This window comes from Musca autumnalis, unplaced genomic scaffold, assembly GCF_047663935.1.
Source record: "Musca autumnalis isolate F117 unplaced genomic scaffold, ASM4766393v1 scaffold_5, whole genome shotgun sequence".
NCBI classification, from domain to species: Eukaryota; Metazoa; Arthropoda; class Insecta; order Diptera; family Muscidae; genus Musca; species Musca autumnalis.
In genome coordinates, this window is record NW_027412088.1 from 7,231,472 (window position 1) to 7,250,363 (window position 18,892).

Genomic DNA, 18,892 nt, shown 5'->3' on the forward strand with positions numbered 1-18,892 from the left:
ATACAGATAGTGAGTTCCGGTTATGGAAAGACCATTTGTCCAAACTTCTGGTATCTAATACTAGCGAAGACGACGAAGATACCACAGATCCAATCCCAGCAGATGGTCTTGTTAGTATACCGCCCAGCCAAGATGACAGACACCTGTAAACAGGTTGAAGAATAATAAGGCCCCAGGAGCCGATGACATACCAGCCGAGCTGTTTAAAACTTGGGCGACAAGCTGATAAGTTGTATTCATCAGCTAGTTAGCACCATCTAGCAGGAAGAACACGTACCCGACGATTGGAACGTGAACATCCTATGAAGGAAAAATTGTTATTGTAGTAAAAAATAGTTGCTACGTCCAGGTTCTGGAACATGCATGTATTATTATGAAAACTACCGAAATATGTTGAGCATATTATGTTCAAAGTTGAAAAAAATCAACTCTGACAGAACTGACTCTGAAAACGCATCCAACGTTTCAGTAAAGTTGGGCGTCATGAAACGTTGGATGTATTTTCGCCTTAAGTACAGTACACATTGTCAGTTTCCAATTATCCATAACTGTCCAACCGTCCAGCAACCACAATATATTTTGTGGTTGCATGATGAATGACAAAAATGAACGGCCACACTAGCAACAAAGCCGTCATTCAAAACTGACCATGTGTACCCACTAGAGCTGGCAAAAAATCGATGGCACTATCGATAAAATCGATTATTTTTTAAAAATTAAATATCGATAGATAGTTTTTCCTATCGATATTATCGCAACAAAAACCTCCAACCTAAAATGCATTGAAATAAATAGAAATTTCACTGCTTTTCGTATTTGTTTTATATTTTTATAAATAAAAAAAAGTTGTTTATTCTCCTTTACATTTCTGTGAACTACTTGTGCAAAATGTCAAGAAAAGCATTGGCATTTCCGCCATTTTTCATATCAAAATTAATAGTGATGACAACGACAATATCGATAGCAATCGATTTTTCGAAATGAAATATAGAAAATATCTAATGTTGGGAATATCGATAGTTTGCCAGCTCTAGTACACACAATCAGTTTTGACTGTTGATTTTTCGAAAATATCGATAAATGTCAAACTGTCCAGCAACCTGGTGACTGCAAAAATGAACGGCCACACAGGCAAGCAACCAGTTATTTCAGCAAAACTGACAGTCAAAACAGATCATGTGCACCCCACTTTTAACGAAGTGACTTATCGCACATTTTTTCCGGCCATTGCTCTGTTCCAGAACCTGCAAGAAGCTACTATTTTTTACTCCGATAACAATTTTTCCTTTATGTTATCGAAAAAAAAAAAATAGTAAAAATGAGTATATTCTTGCAGTACTGGAACAGAGCAACGGCCGGAAAAAATGTGTGATAAGTCACTTCGTTTAAACTGGGGTGCACACGGTCTGTTTTGACTGTCAGTTTTGCTCAAATAATCGGTTGCGTGCCATTATCACAATAAAATCGATTATAATCAAAGCAAACCCACAATCGATACCAGAGTATTCGATTACACACATTCACCCACCTATAGATCCCATCTCGATCTTGGCAACATTTAATGTTTCAATCTATAGAACCATCTGGACCCCGAAAAATACATACAATACCAGAAAAAGAAGAAAACACGATAACTATTTATTTTTTGTAAAAAATATTAATAAGGCCAAACTTTGCCACAAAGGGCAGTAAATTAATCACAATTCTTCGAAATCTATTCCCAGTGCACTGTGAAGTGAGTGTGGAAAGCAGTAAATTCAATTTCGTAAAAGACAAAAGACAACAAAATAAGAAAAATCATGGTGCAAGACAACAACGAGGAGGAGAGAAGTGTGTGTGTGCAATAAGATTTCAGTAGAATATTAAGTCCTTGAACAAACAAAATCGGAAATATTCAATCGTCATCATTCGCCACCACCACCACTAACATCAATCGATACCAAGTTCCAAAATCTATGGAACCAACAACCTTCCAATCGATATGTTGCTCTTCTTTTCAAAAATATTTTGAAAAATTGCCAATAATTATTGGACATTGCATTGAGATTTCAATAATAACAACTTCTTCAGGTATGGACAAACAGAACGAAATACCATCGTAAAGTATAGTACACATTGACAAGCAAAACTGACAGTCATCGAGGTCTATTTCGTGAATATCAAAGCCTAATTGAAAAATTTCTTTTATAATCTCTAAATAATATCGTAAGTATTGTATTTCAAACGTTTTTTGCTAAATAAAAGTTGTTATTTGCCGGAAAATTGTCCTCAAAGTACGTTGACTGTCAGTTTTGACTGTTAATGTGTACTCCCCTTAAACATTTAACATATGGTTGGTGCCTTAAGAATGACTACAACCAACCATCCATCCCCCCAATCCAATACACATTCTTAATGGATATTTATTTGTTTTTGTTTCTTCTTCTAGGAATAATGTAGATTTTGCGTAGTAACGTAGTGCCAATTTCAGCCAGTATATAATAAATAGTAAAAGCATTAGATCAGATGATTTCAGAGATAATTCCAAAAGCACACAGCAAACAGAACAAGAAACTAGAAATTATCATTTGCACAATTCAAAAGAAACCACCAACCAGAAACCAGAGCTAAACCATAAAACAAATTATTACCCCCTGCGCACATTTTCATTTTCAATGCAACAACAACACAAACTGAAGCAACTCCATTTAGGCGATATTTCCGAGTATCATAGTAGAAGAAGAACACCATCAACAATAACAACAACAACATTACACGAGAGCCCCCTGCAGAAGAACATCAAATTTTCAAGTAGACTTAACAGAAGAAAAGGAACTGCCACTATTTTTCGTTCGGTACCAAAGCAAATAGAAGACCTTTAAAAATTATTTTTTAATTGTAATTTAGAGCAACATTAGACCCAAAAGCAAACGAACTTCGTTTTAAAGAACCGCAACAAGAGAAACAGAGCAACAAAACAAAGGATCAAAAATACTACAAATTCGAAACGTTTTCCCGCTATGGGAAACTGCCTGAAATGCTTCCAGTCGACATCAGAGCATCCGTCAAGCACAAGTGGTGTCGCTACATCATCATCTATGCACTCCGGCTGTCATCCTACTACACATATTGTTGATGGTCGCTATACAGGCTTGGCGACAGCAACAACAACCCTAAATGCCAATGATGGCCATCATCATCAGCAACTGCCACATCATTTGCATGTAGTAAGAGCTACTTTTTCCTCCAAGGAAAGATCTCATGGTAGGGCTATTGAAAAATTCTACTTCTGAAGGCATTTGAATGAATTGTGAGTTTTCGTTATTTTTATTTTTTTTTAGAAACTGATGAACTGCTCTCTACCAGAAGTCCACTCAAACCAGCAAACCATTGTGATACAAAACGTAGTAGTTTTAAGAAATCATTAGCACTGCTTAATGGTAATGCATCAACCATGTGCGATATTATAACAGCGGGTAAGTGATAAGTGCTTTTGTATTGGGAGAGAGTATGTATATTTTAAGGAAATGTCCAATGTCTTGGAATCTATTTTGAATGTGTATAGATAGGCCCCTTATAAAGTATGTTTAATATACACTCCGTTTCATTTCAATAGGACATTTCAAATGTTTATTTGTTACTACATTTAAGTTGACATTAGTCGAATATCCTGGGATATGTTTTTATATCCTGTTTCGTACACTTATGAAGTATCTTTCCACAAAAAGAGTTGCTTCCATAAAGTCCCTTTATATTTTTTTATAATTTTCCTTCAAAAAGCCCAACATTTTTACGGTTTGAAATGTTTCACCGAAGTAGCACATTCTTTAATAACTTGAGTACGACAGCAAAATTTGAATGTTATTGTTAAGATTCTTTAAAATTGGAACGAATAAAACCGATTTCAAGTTTAAAACGCTAAAATTAGTTAAACGATGCCCTTAATACTGGGGAAGTAAGACGTTATGAAGGCTGTGGTCTTTAATTGTCTATATATAATACGTTAAAAATTTGACATAAGCTGACAGTTTCTTATTAGATTTATAAAGAATTAATGAAATATAGAAGAGAGAACTTCTACTGAAATTTGGGTACAGTTCTTCGTGAAACTTCATATTCCTATGACTCCTATTCCATAATGGGGTCCAATGTTGGCATTAAGATAAGTTGTTCGTTAAAATATCAGGTGATTTTTATTGCTTCGGGTCTGAGCCAATATACTATAAAGAAAAAACCAGATCCTTCCTATACACAGAAAGAAAATAGATTGAATTTATGGAGCAGACAGCAATATTTTGTGCCTTTTATTTCAATAAAGCGATCAACCCCGCAATATTGATGGTCTATTTATTAATTTTTTTTTTATTTTTAATTATTTCAATTCACATATGCCCAGTCTTTCGACCTTAAGGCTGTACACTACAATATAATGCTCTTAAACGCCTTTAGCACTAACTCTGGTGTTTTTGCAAGTTCCCATGCCTCTGAACTATTCAAGAACTCGTAGATTTTATATAGAGTTACAACAGTATTTTTCAAAAGGCGCGTTTCGTATAACCTTCTCAAAGTAGAATTTTGCAAAGATCACACTAGGAACCGAACAGTTCAATGGGTATTCAATATTTTAATTGCGTTTGTGTATAAACACCATATGTGACTCTCAAAGCAGTCTTTTATGGTACGTATCAATCTGCTTCCTAAAGACTTCCACGGGATCGATGGTAGATTTGCAAATTCTAAACCGACATTGTTACTACCAACATATTTCGTTCACATACTCTATTTGGCTATTAGGTATGTGAATAAGGTATTGTATCTTTTTCTCATCAGTGAACCATCTGCATGAGGAGATGAAGACTCTTCCAGTAGAGCAACACATGCCACATCTGTACTTGATTGGGTGCTGCCGTGAGACTCAACCTAATCTCCATATAAGTGGATCGCCCGCTCAAGCATGCCAGCAGAGGTTTTCATGATTTAGAAAGATAGAACAAACAGATAGAAAACAACTCTATCAGACTGGATGAATAGCTGTAGGTAGATGCAGATACAGGTTTCGGAGCACATTCCCGACCTATCGCAGCTGAAGAACGCTCAAATGCATTCGGTATGGTGGAACCGCTTCAATTTAGATGGGACAAGGATTGATAATACCGTGCAAAACATCTGGCCGGGTTGCGGGGAAGGCCCGCACGACATTGCACCTTTTCAACTGACCTTCCAAACCTACCCAACTAACTCAAGTAGCTTTATGGTTATAACCCACCCACATTCGCATTCCTACACCTGTAGTGCTAGTCACTAACTCATTTTTTTTAATGACCCTCAAAAATCGGTATAATGAAAACGCAAAATTATGAATAAAAAGTTTACAGCACTCTTGCTATCGGTAGAACTTTACGTCTACTTTTATTAGTCTACTGGAGATGTAGTCTGATTTATTAAGGTCACATAATTTTAATGGGGTAACAATGTGATGATTTTGATCGGTCCATAGACCCCATACAACGTAAATGCCTTATTTAACGCATTTTAGAAGACACTTTTTAAAAATAAAGATTTTGGATTTTGTATGCCTTTTTCAACAGTCTAAAGAAATGCTTGCAAAAATTGTAGCTATAGGTGCGTCCACATTTGGTTTAGCGTTATACAAGGGTACTGTCCAATTCACCCATTTTTTATGTTTTTGAAATATTTCTTATTCAATGTCGGGCAGTTTTCAGAAGCTGGTGGGCATCATAACCACAATCTGTTCCAGCCCTAAATCTAAATGTATTTATTATTAAATTTAATTTCTCTCTTCATTTACTCTTTACAGTTAAGGAAACATCTGAAGTGTCCGATAATACACTGAACAAATTATTTGAGGAATACAAAGAGCCAGACGAGGACATGATATTGGCAGATGGTATTGAACGTTTATGTTGTGATCTCAATTACCAACCAGATGAATTTGCCATTTTGGTGCTAGCCTGGTGCTTAGATGCCTCACAGATGTGTCGCTTTACACGTAGTGAATTTATAGAAGGTTTACATAAAATGCGAGCCGATACTATAGAAACCATACGCATAAGACTGGAGCAGACAATCGAAACATTAAAAGTCGATTCCGAAATGTTCAAACAGCTATATAGATTTACATTTAGGTAAGTGAGATGGAAGAAAGAACGCTCTCCAACTTTATTCCACAGCTTCTAAATGACTTTCTATTTGCAGATTTGGCCTGGAACCAGATCAAAGAATTTTATCATTAGATATGGCCATTTCATTATGGAAATTAGTATTTACAGTGCACACACCCGAATTACTTAGTAAATGGATACATTTCTTAGAGCAACATCCTAGTATAAGAGGCATTCCAAAGGATACGTGGAACATGTTCTTAAACTTTTCGGAACAGTGTGATATAAATAACTACGATGACACGGAAGCATGGCCAAGTCTATTCGATGATTTTGTAGACTATGAAAAATCACGCTTGGAAAATGGTGACGACGACAACAACAATGACAATGATCCCTTGCAACAAAAACAAATGCAAGATAATTCGAGCTCAATCAATGTATTATAGTATTAAGACAACAACAATAGCAACAAAAAGCCACTACGATATGATGAACAAACGCATTAGCACACACAAAGTAATTACATTTTACAACCCCTTCTCTTGATGAATCGAAGCGGGTGTGTTAGAGTTGAAGCTGAATTTGTGTAAAATTGTAAAATATTCATGAAGTTCTCCTTAGGAAAAAGAAATCCCTTGAGAGATATTTCATTTCGTTTTTAACATTCCCTAATTATCCAAAAAAACCTTTATTGTCGTTTTGTTGTAACCACTCGCTCCCCCCATTACTTTGTTGGATGTCGCTTTTTCGGTGCTGGTAACCCTGTCAAGAAAAGGACGATCTCAACAAAAATTTCTACATTTTACATATGAATCTGATAGATTGTTTTTACATAACTATCATCATTGTACATAAAAATCTTTTTATTTTTTCATAAAAACAAACTACAACAACCCATGTAACTCATTGCTGACGAAAAACAAAAGAACAACAAAAACAAGAAATGTATTTATTTCAATTAGATAATACATTATTTCATATATTGCATTAAAAAACAAAAAACCATGATCGATCATGTAAGTGATGGATTTGCATTTTACAAAAAAAAAAAAAAATATAATAATAATAAAAATATATACATACAAACAGATTCAAGATGGAATTTTGTTGAATTTCTTAAATTATTAAAATGTGAGTATTGAGGGGATTTTTCAAAGTTTAGTTGGAAAATCTTAAAATTTTCTTTAATTTTACTTGCTTCAATTTGATCAAATGATTTTATTGTACGATTAACCTGACACCAATCCAAAACAGTAGTTTTGGTTGTTGTCTAATTCACGCGTTTTAGAGGTCGATTATGGTAGTTGCGTTGCCAGAAGAGAAAATCATAAAACTAAAATAAATCAAACGATAGAAATATTTATTAATTCAATAAATGTCAGTATTTAAACATTTATTAATTTAAAATTGTGGGAACGGATTGAATGAAAATTCTTGCTATATTGCGATTCATAAAAATATGGTAAAAAATAAGAACTACTAGTTGGAGGTGACAATAAATGTATTGCAAAAATTACCAAATCTACGTTTTTTTTGGAGAATTACCAAAGTTGTCTATCCACTTTGGACATTCATTGGAGTATTAATGAGCTTAGTTAAACCAAAATTAAAGGTTCGGCATGTTACATTCTAAGGGTACTGGTTCCCCAATTTTTATTAAATCTTGATCTTTCGTTGGAGGACTTTTTTCGAGTTTTTTTTCTTAAACTGAATCCAAAAAAATTTGTAAGGGTTGATATCAGGAGTTTGGCCCGAGGTATTTATGAGTTTAGTTTAGTTATATTACATCAGCAATTTACACAAATCAGATTAATATGTCATGATCTGGACTTTGGAATGGTGGTATTTGAACGTGTTTGAGCTTTTTGGACCCGTTTTACCGACTTTCAGAATAATGACTATTAAATATTTCCTAATGATGTCAGTGGGGATGTCTTCCCAATCATTATTATGTGAATCCGACTTTGCATACTTTTTTTACTTGGTAAAAAAATAGTACCCAAATATTCGATATTCCAGCTTTTCTAGAAGGTGTATAATTTCCATATTTGATGGGTTTTATTAGATTTGGCGCACTTTTTGGGACTTATTATGATAGCAGAGTATAATATTTATCCATTTAGTAAAAATGAAGTTATTCCAATAATATTGAGAGAGGAAATATAGTTCTGTTGTAGGTCTTTCAAAATAATACACTAAGGGTCTATTTTTCCCTATAGTGTCCAGAGGTATTTAAATGTTTTCAAAGCCAAAATCGGACTGTTTTGCATTGGTCCATTATCCGACAATATATATTGAGTCAAATATTCATTCTTTGCATTCTTGTCTGCGACCGATTCGTCATGGTTTATTGTCAATATGGTCTCATACGTTTCTTACCTGTCTGAAGATCCTCCACGACGGCTTTTATTATCACTGAACTTTGTCACATTCAATACTGTTAGTCCATTATTAGCCGCAAAGGTCATAAAAATGCATAACGACCAAAAAAATTTCAAAAATGATTAGTTTTATAGTACTGCTTTTCCCTATGCAATACATTTATGGTCTGTCCCAGAACTGCAGGAATCTACTATTTTTTACTATTGGTTTGGTTCAAGGCCTATAGAAGGTCGGCCATTCAGAGTACTGTTAACAACATTCGACAAAAAACATAATAGATTTTACATTATTGTGATTTTAGTTTCTTTGTATTTTTAATCACAATAATGTTTTTGACATCAAACATATGGCCTGTTCTCGTACTTTATAAAGTAGTAAAAGTTGTAAAAGTCGTAAACGATTTTCATATAAATTTTGTGTACGGGAACGCAAAATGTGTAAAAGTGGTAAAAATTGTAAAAACTTTTTAGTTCTGGAATAGAGCTATAATATGTAATCAGCTGGGCTTATTGGCCGACCTGAAGTAGGCCTTGGTTCTACCGATCGAGAGAGTGATGTCAACATTTATTTATACTTTTCATTCCTAATTTTACGTTTTAATTTTACCGATGTTTGTCGGTAACTCAAAAAATGAGTTACAGTATTCCACTACTGAAACAATTGGTTTGTTCCAGAACTCCAAGAATCTACTAATTTTTGCTATATTTTCAGATAACAAAGGAAAAATGTTATCGTAGCAAAAAATAGTCGATTCTTGCAGGTTCTGGAACAGAGCATACATTTTTTTATTATTTATTTATAAAAAGGTTCCAAATCTAAATTAATCGAAATGTTTTCTATTGGTCTGTTCCAGTACTGCAAGAATCTAATAATTTTTACTATTCTTTCCGATAACATAAATACTCTGTTCCAGAACCTGCAAGAATCTACTATTTTTTACTACGATTACATTTTTTCCTTTATGTTATTGGAAAAAATATTAAAAAATAGTAGATTCTTGCAGTACTGGAACATACCAAAAGGAAAAAATGTAATCGTAGTAAAAAATAGTAGATTCTTGCAGGTTCTGGAACAAAGCAAATATGTACAAAATTATAAAAAATATGCTCTGTTCCAGAACCTGCAAGAAGCTACTACTTTTTACTACGATAACATTTTTTTCCTTTATGTTATCGGAAAAAATAGTAAAAATTATTAGATTCTTGCAGTACTGGAGCAGAACATTTATAAATAAATAATAAAATAAAGTTTTATTTAATTTCTGAAATATTTAAAAGGTTTATGCTAGCAAAATGTAAATTTGAATTAAACTACTTATTTTGTAAGGAAGATTTTTCTATATACATATATGCAGCAAACATAATTAATTTTGCAGTTTCTTAATTTTTTAATGGAGAACTCAAATTTGTCTTTGCCGTTACGTATTTCGCGAAAAAATTGGTAAAGTTGTTCATATCAATCGTACAATAAATGCCTCTTGTACAATCCACAGTCCCATACAAATTCCTATTGTCAAATTGACATTACCCTATAAGGAGGATGTCATTAACAGTGAATTGCTGCAAAACAAGCTGTCAAGAAGGGAAAAAATTAAAATTGCAAAGATCCACAAAAAAACATCAACCGTTCAGTACAACAACTATACATTCATAACATTCTTACGACAAGAAACATCCAACAATCAAAGATTAAAGCATTTCAAAATATTTTTGATAACGATATCGAAATAAGCTAAAACGGAAATGGACAAAAATTTGCTTTTCTGTGAAATATGACCATACGAAGACGAAGAGTGCAATTTAATATTTACGATTACCACAATAATAGCAGAAACAATGATATGGAATATATTGTTATGACGGCCCCTCACTGCAGCAACATACGCAGCAACGAAGAGTAAAGTGATTCAAGTGATTCATTGATTTTTTGTTCTAGGAGCCCTGTCGCCTGCGGAAGAATAGTATTAGTTGAGCGAGTGTTTGTGTGAGTTTGTTTTTGGTGATAATTTGTCTGGCGATTGCAAGTATAGTGGAACTCTGACGGCGACACATTCAAATCATGCCTTGCGAACAATGCCATGTCCAGTTTACAGTCTTCAAACGTAAAAAAAGCTGTTCCGATTGCAAACGTTACTATTGTCACTCTTGCTTAGTGACCACACGCAAACATTCACTGCTATGTGATCGATGTTTATTGTTTAACCGAAGACCACTGCAAAGATCCGACTTGGTACAGCTAAAAACCAAAGATTTGATATTCTATTTGCAATCGAAGCACATCTCTACGGCTGGGTGTGTTGAAAAGGAGGATCTGATCGATTTGGTTATGCGTATGGATTCCTCCAATCAGAATCCATCATCATCGAGTGGCAGCGGCGGAAGCAGTAAGAGCAGCAGTAAAAGTACGACACCGCAACACCAAACGACTGGTGGGGCCAATAGGACCGGGGCGAATGGTGGAAATGGCAATACAAATTCCTTTGATAATATTAAACAAACGTGCCAAAATTTCTTTAGTAGTTTAAGTGAAAACATTAGTGATTCCTTTGCCAATTTAGAGAGCAGGTCCTGCTCGAAATCAAGAGCGGAGAGACAAAATAGGACCGCAGCAAATGTCACTGAACAACCTAGAGTGGCTACCAGGGAAATACCAACATATGCCAGTAGGCAACAAAGACCTACTAGTGTAGCTTTGTCCTCTCCAACGGAATCAACACACGCAAGGTCGCCCACACCTAATTCAAGTCCTTCGCAAGCACAGCCAGAGAGACAAACATCCCCTGCTATATCTCATCAGTCCCCTGTGTCAAATGCAATTGTCCCTGTAGGGGAAGAACCAGGGTCAAACGAAACCGAGCCTAAATCTCCAACAAAGATTGAAGAAGAAGGTGATTGTGAATGTTCCGATGAAGAAGAATTAATAGCCACGTTCAGTACACGAACTCGGTCCCCTAAAATTGCAATAGAAGCAAATGTCATTGTAAGCAACGATGAGGCAGATTTGGCCGCCACGGCTGGTGGACCATCAACATCTGCCTCGACATCAAAACCCCCCTCACAGTACTCAAAGTTGGAAATCTACATAAACGAAGAAGAGGAATCTTCACATTCCTCATTTGAGGAACTAGGAGCTATTGGTGGTATTTCGGATGACAGCAAGACTACAACCGACACGACTAGTAATACCACTGATCAATGGCAAATGTTAGATTTGAAACAGGATGGATCTTCTAATCAGACACTGGAAACACCCGATGGCAATAATTCAACTTTACAACAACCTGTAGAAGATACGTCTCCAAAGCCGCCGCAACCCTCAGCACCACCACCCCCACCACTTCGTCTTAAAAAAGTAGTACGTAGACGTTCAGAAAGTTACCTTAACCGTAGACGACCTCAAATTAGCTTAGAAGAAGATGACGACGATGAAGATGGTACAATACTTTCCGTGTCCATTCACAATCCTACGTCGCGAATTGAAGAAGAAACCCAAACATCCTCAGCCACCAGTAATGCAACAGCTAAACGTTGTTGTTTACGTTGTGGCAAAAACAAAGTCAATATAAGACATCAAGTTGAAAAGCTGAGGAAACATTTGGAGAGTTCACAAATGTCGGAATCGGATATAAAACAAGAATTGAGTGAATTTTTGGCGTATCTTGAGCAGCGTACCAAATCAGTAGAATATTCAGATTCAGAGGCTGGGACATCTACACCTAGTGCAACAGGAACAACTACGGATATTCAAATGGCACGTCAGAGAGAATTCAATGTGACTGGGAATTCAGCAGCATACAGCTATTTTTCGGACACGGATGTAAACACAAGTCAGCAAATTGAAAAGGAATCACGTTTCATAAATCTCGAAGATTATGATTCAATGTAAGTGTTGTAGTCTTTAGTTGTAGGTACTTAATAGGAAATGAGTGGGTTAAGAAAACTATGGATAGAGGGGATGATGGATTTGAACGTTTTTTGGAAGTGGGATCACAATTACAAATCAATAATGACTAGACTGCGGTTTAAAAATACAAGAATATATATATTTTGAATGATTCTAAGGCTAAATCCATTTCATTAACAACTAAGCAGTATAAAACTGAAAAAATTAAATTTACTGTATTGGGTTTAAACATTTGTAGAAATTTGCATAATTTTGAAAATGCATATAAAAATGCGTTTTGAAAAGGAAGAGGGAGGGGTTCCATAAAATTATGTTGTTTAAATGTGACGTTGCAAAAATTGTTTATTTTTGTATATAGAACTAATAATAATGTAACGGTAAATATACTTTATTTTTACACAATCATCCATTTTCAGCAAACAACTGGAAGGTCTTAGTGTGAAACAGTTAAAAGAGGTCCTGATGCTACACAGAGTCGATTACAAAGGCTGTTGCGAAAAACAAGAATTACTAGATCGAGTGGGACGTTTGTGGAAAAATTTGAAATCTACACCAGGTAGGTATTATGACAATTTTCTATAGGTCAATAACATTCTACAATTCCCACTCAACTGTGTCTTTCTCTCTCTTTCTTTTTTCAGCTGTTGATAAACTACCCACAGATGAATTGTGTAAAATTTGCATGGATGCACCGATCGAGTGCGTCATTTTGGAGTGCGGTCACATGGCGACATGCACTAATTGTGGCAAAGTTCTAAGCGAATGCCCAATATGCCGACAATACATTGTAAGAGTTGTAAGATTTTTCCGCGCTTAGATATTTTTGTAAATTTTTTTGAAATGTACACATAATTATTACTTTTATATTTATCTTCTTAATATTTACCCTTTGAAAGGGTAAAGCCCAATTTCAATTCTCGGTTTAAAATATGTATGTAGGTGAGGAGAAATCTCTGGTTAACTATTAACTTTAAATGTTTGTATTTTAATAGCAGCATCCGTCGCGGAAAGTGTTTGGTATTGATTTTTAATTTTGAATTACAATAATCAATGGTTATTTATCTATAGAGTTTTAGATGCAAAACAAATAATATTCAACTGATTATTCTTTAGACATTAACAAAAGAAGTGATAATTACTTGAGATTTTCATTCCAATAAAAATTACTTAATAACAATAAAAAAATAAATATTAGCTCAGTAAACAGTGGAATGTATAAAACAAAACAAACAAAAAATGAAAATAATAAAAATAACTGTTCGTACCTTAAATTATATATTTGACAATTGGTTTAGTACAGTATAAATAAATGAATTTAACTTTTCATCTGTAAAAATGTGAATAATGTTGTAAATTTGAGTTCACCTATGGTTTATAATGATGGGTACTTTATTAATGCAATTTAAACTGACTTACCTGTAATTTGCGTAACGTAGTCGATATCTGTGAAAAAAGTAAATATGAGTTATAAATGACGTAATTGTATTTAGATATCATAAAATTAATAGCTTGATGTCGATTTGGAAACGAAGTGAAGTATTAGTAATTACTTCATTGAATTGTATTCGGGGTGTTGGTATTATTTCCTTGATTTTTTTTTTTTTTGAATTACTGTCAAGAAACAGACTAAATTTTTTATGTGTGTTTCTCTTAAATGTTCACTCTGAAATCTTAATATAGATTGTAATATTCAAGTGGGGCATACACTATCAAATTTTGATGTCAATATTTGTTGTAGTATGTGTCAATTTTTCAAAATATGAGAATATGTGTGTGTGAACTTTATGGATTGAGAAAAATCAAACTATTTTTGATTTTCAAAATGAAACCCAGTCAATCCGATGAATATTGTTTATTTTCAAAGTTGTAAAAAGAAATTTTGAAAAAAAAAACAAATCATTGTGTATGTGAAGAAATATAAAAAAAAATTTAAGTTCATTAATTTTTAGGGGAAAATTTAAAGATTTCGGTTGCAGATTGATGGCTGATTGAATGCTTTGCTACGCACTTATCAAGCACACACGTACAGAATGGGGTTCATCGGCTGGACGAGCCAATTTGATTGTGTATGGGCAGCTTTACATTTTCAATTTGAAAGTATCCATATCATTCTGCTATATGGATAATTTCAAGTAAAATTAGAATTGTTGCAAAACTCTTTGGGGTCGATAAAAATTCATTGAAAAAGGAGAAGCTGATTCAAACTTTTGTTTTTGAAATTAAAGAAGCACATGTTTATTAGGGCTTTAATTTTTTTTTCAAATTTAACAAAATATCACACATATTAAAATATATTGTACCGCTTCTATAAGAGGTGTTATAGTGTGCGGCACGTTGTTCGGACTTGGAAGAGGTTACATATCATTGATATGAAGAAGTCTTTACGGGAAATAGCTTTTTTCTGAATAATATATTTTTCCTCAAAAATATATATCCCTAATATACTTCGAAAATAGAAATAAAATGTCGTATGGAATTTGACACTAACATTACAGCCCAGTTCAGTCAGCTATGTATTGTTCTTACCTTATATTGTTCTACCATGACATACCTTATAACACTGTGAACCGAAATTTTTGGGGGTGGAAAATTGCCCAGAAGGACAGATCCGCCGTGAGTCGAACTTTTGAGATATGGCGTGATGAATATTTTGCTGGAGACCCTATAAGACCTCAGATATTAGCGTTATATCTTTGTCCGCTGTTGTTTTAGCTTATTTTTGAGATCACACTTCTTCAGCCAAATCAAATGAGGATTATTTTCGTAGAGCATTTTGACCTTCTGTCTCACTTCCTTCAATGTCCTTTTCGTCCTTTATTTTAAGAGCCGCTATAAAAATACCACAAGATGAAGTTTTTCAGCTTCGAAATGTTCTGCAAAAATGTCGCTCAGAAAATTTTAGGTACGGCTCTCATTGACAACTAATCGATTTTGTCGCGTTTTCATAGTAATTTTTTACATTTACCCCTGTTTGCTCAAAAAAAAACTGTGTTTTGTGTTTTTGTATGTTCTGTAACGAATATACAAAAAACAAAATGTAGTATTTTTCTGAACAAAAACAGGATAAATGCACAAAACGACCACGAAAACGCGACAAAATCGATTTGTTGTCAATGAGAGCCGTACCGAAAATTTTCTGGCCGACATTTTTGCAGAACATTTCGAAGTTGAAAAACGTCATCTTGTGGTACTTTTATAGCGGCTTTTATAATAAAGGACGAAAACGACATTGAAGGATGCGAGATAGAAGGTCAAAATGCTCCACGAAAATAATCCTCATTTGATTTGGCTGAAGAAATGTGATCTCAAAAATAAGCTAAAACAACAGCGGACAAAGATATAACGCTAATATCTGAGGGCTTATACGGTCTCCAGCAAAATATTCATCACGCCATATCTCAAAAGTTCGACTCACGGCGGATCTGTCCTTCTGGGTTCTGTATATACTCACCAAGAGCTTTCATCCCCAAAAGGAATTTTCCACCCCCCAGACTTTGAGCTCCATTTTGTTGCACAGTGTTATAAGCTAAAAATAGCATGATTGTCCTTTCACTTGAAGGAAAAATCAGAATAAAAACACATTCAAGAGTAATGCGGGGCATACACTATGGGCATGCACGACAGCATTTGTAATAGTATTAGTAAATTTTGAAGTTTTTGTCAATGTATTTGGGAGTAGTTTTGGCAGGATTGAAATCAAAATAGTTTTAATTTTGTAAATGAACCCCTTTCAATCCGATGAATTTTGTTTATTTTCCAAGTAACCAACAAATAATTTTTGAAAACAACAAATATTATTTGTGAGGAAATTAAAAAAATTGGAAAACTTCAACCCAAAATCGAGTTTTGGAGGAAAATTCATCATTTTTGGAATATGGATTGAAGGAATGCCACACACTATTCAATCACACACGTACACAAGGGTTCATTTGGCAGTGCAGTTTGGCAGTATAGTGTATGCCCCGCATAAGAACGTTGAAATTGTTAAAAGACAAACGTCATCAAGGCACATTTAAATAAATTTGGGTTTCAAAATGTAATAGGGTCTACTCATGAAATTTGAAAAATCGAAATTTGCAACCATAACTGTTAAAGCTAAATAACGAGGGGACGTACACAAAGCCCTCTGAAAGCCCAAATACGTTGAGTCCCAAATCACATTTAAAACACAAAATCCGCGACCGAAACTTACTTAAATGTTTTCATTCGTAAAATAAATAATCCGTAATCCGACGACCCGAAAGGCTAGAATTAACGCCAATAATGAAGTTCGCGCGTTATCTGGTTACTTACAGCTCCTGCTAAAATTTGAAAGTTCTCATTGAAGAATTGTCAAAAAATTGTTGGGTAACCAGACAGACCTATTGTTAATGTTTTTTCACAACGCGAATATCCGAATCTGTAACGACGATATCTAGGAATTGGTTTGTTCCAGTACTGCAAGAATCTACTAATTTTTACTATTTTTTCCGATAACATAAAGGAAAAAGTGTTATCGTAGTAAAAAATAGTAGCTTCTTGCAGGTTCTGGAACACAGCAATTATGTACAAATTTTAGATTTTTTCCCGTAAAAATTTTATTTAACAATAAAACAGAAGTTCTCGCATTATTAAAACATTAAGATTAATGTTTTTTCACACGAATATGTATTTTTTACATTTCTATTATTATTATTATTATTTTTGTGGGAGCGCACAGTCAACAGTTCCAACTGATTTTTCTGTTAATTCAAAGACATAAGCTCTGTTCCAGAACTAAAAAGTTTTTACAATTTTTACCACTTTTACACATTTTGCGTTCCCGTACACAAAATTTATATGAAAATCGTTTACGACTTTTTCAACTTTTACGACTTTTACCACTTTATAAAGTACGGGAACAGGCCAATAAATACAACAAGATAAGACATTTTGTTTGCTATCATTCTTCAGTGAATGGCTTTTGAATTTAACATAATGTTATATCACGATATGGTGATATAACATTTTTTTCTTTTATACATTTTTACGTATTTAACCGAATTTACCGATCCAATTGACATAGAATTATTCTTGAATAGATCCTTGAAAGCATAAATTTCGTTTCTGATACCATTACATGAAATGTTCCTCCTTGGTTGCGATTTTGAATAAACTGCAATCTGTTAAGGGTAATGTTTCTATACAAAGTTTCGTACACATTTTTTTGTTGTATGCATTTTGTCTAGATTTAGTTGTATTTATGTCTTTGCTAAAATTTTACCGCAAAACAAAAAATGGGCATTTTTAAATTGAGCATTGAAAATGATACACCACAATAATCAATTAATAATGACCACATTGTTGGAGTTCTGTGCCATTTTAGTAATCAGAATGGTGAAATAATTGGTTCCCTATCCTTTTCAGTAGTTTTGTCATGGATTCCGATCGAAAAAATAATGTTCCTGTAGTGGGATTCTGTAACTCATTTTTGCTGTTATCGATAATTGTCGGTAAAATTAAAATGCTTATAATTTCGATAATTAACGAAATTTTTCGGTAAGTTAACGATGAATAAAAAGTAGTCGCTAGCCGCTACCGACACAAACAGTGATGCCAACTTTTCTTTATGTTTTTAGTCATAATTTTGCGATTTTATTTTACCGATTTTTGTCGGTAACAGCAAAAATGAGTTACAGAATCCCACTACTGGCGTAATTTTGGTATGATCATAATTAGTGTCCCTTTGCAGGCAATTTGACTAGAAATTTCTAGTTTTTGAAAATATTTTCCAACAAATGACCATGAAAAATCAATAAGGGTTATGTCCAGAGTATGTATAAACAATCTAACTTGGCGTTTACACAAGACAGACTGTCTGCAAATACAACTCTGATTCACTAATACATACAAACATTTGGCTAGTTGCCACTGCACTGTCTGGTAATTTTCGTAGACAGTTAAAACAAAACTATTTCAAATAACAAAAAATACTACAGAAATGCATTAACATTGACAAATTTGAAAAATAGCATAAATTCAAATGTATAAAAAGATTATTTTCATTCGTAATATTAAAAATTGTTTTGCCATTGTCCGGACGCCTACGTCACACAGGAAAGTTTTGGGATTTTGGCAATCAATACATGTACTCAACTATCCTGTCCTGTGTAAACGCAGGGTAATGATATATGGAATGTCCTGTATTAGCCAGGCTTGCCCTGTATTTAACGGTGTTGCTCTGATAGAGGTTAAAATCATGGCATAGAGCAAAATTTTTTGCACTTTTCCTTGAAAATAGTTTTTAGAAATATTGGTGACAAAATTTCAATACTCATTTGGTCTGTTCCTTTACTTTAAAAAATGGTAACAGTGGCAAAAAAATGGTAAAAGTGGTGAACTGGTCTCATATAAATTGTATGCTTGTTGAAGTAAAGGAACGCTTTGCAGGTTAAAAATGGTAAGAAATGGTAACCTCAGGCACGTAAAGGAACAGAGCTATTGTTGCCAAAGTAGTCGGAGGGAGTGGTATTGTTTGGGCTCGA

The 18,892-nt window shown here is 34.1% G+C and overlaps 3 protein-coding genes across 4 annotated transcripts in view; 2 read left to right on the forward strand and 1 right to left on the reverse strand.

The window, feature by feature from the left end:
• The window catches only part of Sans (SAM_USH1G_HARP domain-containing protein Sans), a 30,850-nt gene extending 16,634 nt beyond the window's left edge, over positions 1-14,216 (reverse strand). For both annotated transcript variants that reach the window (XM_073992170.1, XM_073992167.1), the window contains exons 1-2: positions 13,940-14,216; positions 13,806-13,832 (exon numbers count right to left, since the gene is read on the reverse strand). In XM_073992170.1, coding sequence (XP_073848271.1) covers positions 13,806-13,832; positions 13,940-13,944 — 32 coding nt within the window. In that variant the 5' untranslated portion in view covers positions 13,945-14,216. The remainder of the gene's footprint in view (positions 1-13,805; positions 13,833-13,939) is intronic.
• Positions 1,490-7,194, forward strand: SCCRO3 (defective in cullin neddylation 1 domain containing SCCRO3). The gene is made up of 5 exons (XM_073957812.1): positions 1,490-2,070; positions 2,429-3,243; positions 3,321-3,455; positions 5,798-6,125; positions 6,196-7,194. The coding sequence occupies exons 2-5, from the start codon at positions 3,000-3,002 to the stop codon at positions 6,548-6,550; spliced, it is 1,062 nt and encodes a 353-aa protein (XP_073813913.1). The 5' UTR covers positions 1,490-2,070; positions 2,429-2,999; the 3' UTR covers positions 6,551-7,194.
• LOC141406533 (uncharacterized) lies at positions 10,017-13,725 on the forward strand. The gene is made up of 3 exons (XM_073992165.1): positions 10,017-12,367; positions 12,806-12,945; positions 13,031-13,725. The coding sequence occupies exons 1-3, from the start codon at positions 10,545-10,547 to the stop codon at positions 13,204-13,206; spliced, it is 2,139 nt and encodes a 712-aa protein (XP_073848266.1). The 5' UTR covers positions 10,017-10,544; the 3' UTR covers positions 13,207-13,725.
• Positions 14,217-18,892: the final 4,676 nt, after the last annotated feature.

Bases quoted from the DNA above. Each gene is read 5' to 3' on its own strand.
- LOC141406533 (XM_073992165.1), top strand. From the start codon at position 10,545: ATGCCTTGCGAACAATGCCATGTCCAGTTTACAGTCTTCAAACGTAAA. The intron at 12,368-12,805 runs GTAAGTGTTGTA...ATCCATTTTCAG, and splicing joins CTCGAAGATTATGATTCAAT to CAAACAACTGGAAGGTCTTA. The intron at 12,946-13,030 runs GTAGGTATTATG...TTCTTTTTTCAG, and splicing joins AAATTTGAAATCTACACCAG to CTGTTGATAAACTACCCACA.
- SCCRO3 (XM_073957812.1), top strand. From the start codon at position 3,000: ATGGGAAACTGCCTGAAATGCTTCCAGTCGACATCAGAGCATCCGTCA. The intron at 3,456-5,797 runs GTAAGTGATAAG...TACTCTTTACAG, and splicing joins GTGCGATATTATAACAGCGG to TTAAGGAAACATCTGAAGTG. The intron at 6,126-6,195 runs GTAAGTGAGATG...TTCTATTTGCAG, and splicing joins CTATATAGATTTACATTTAG to ATTTGGCCTGGAACCAGATC.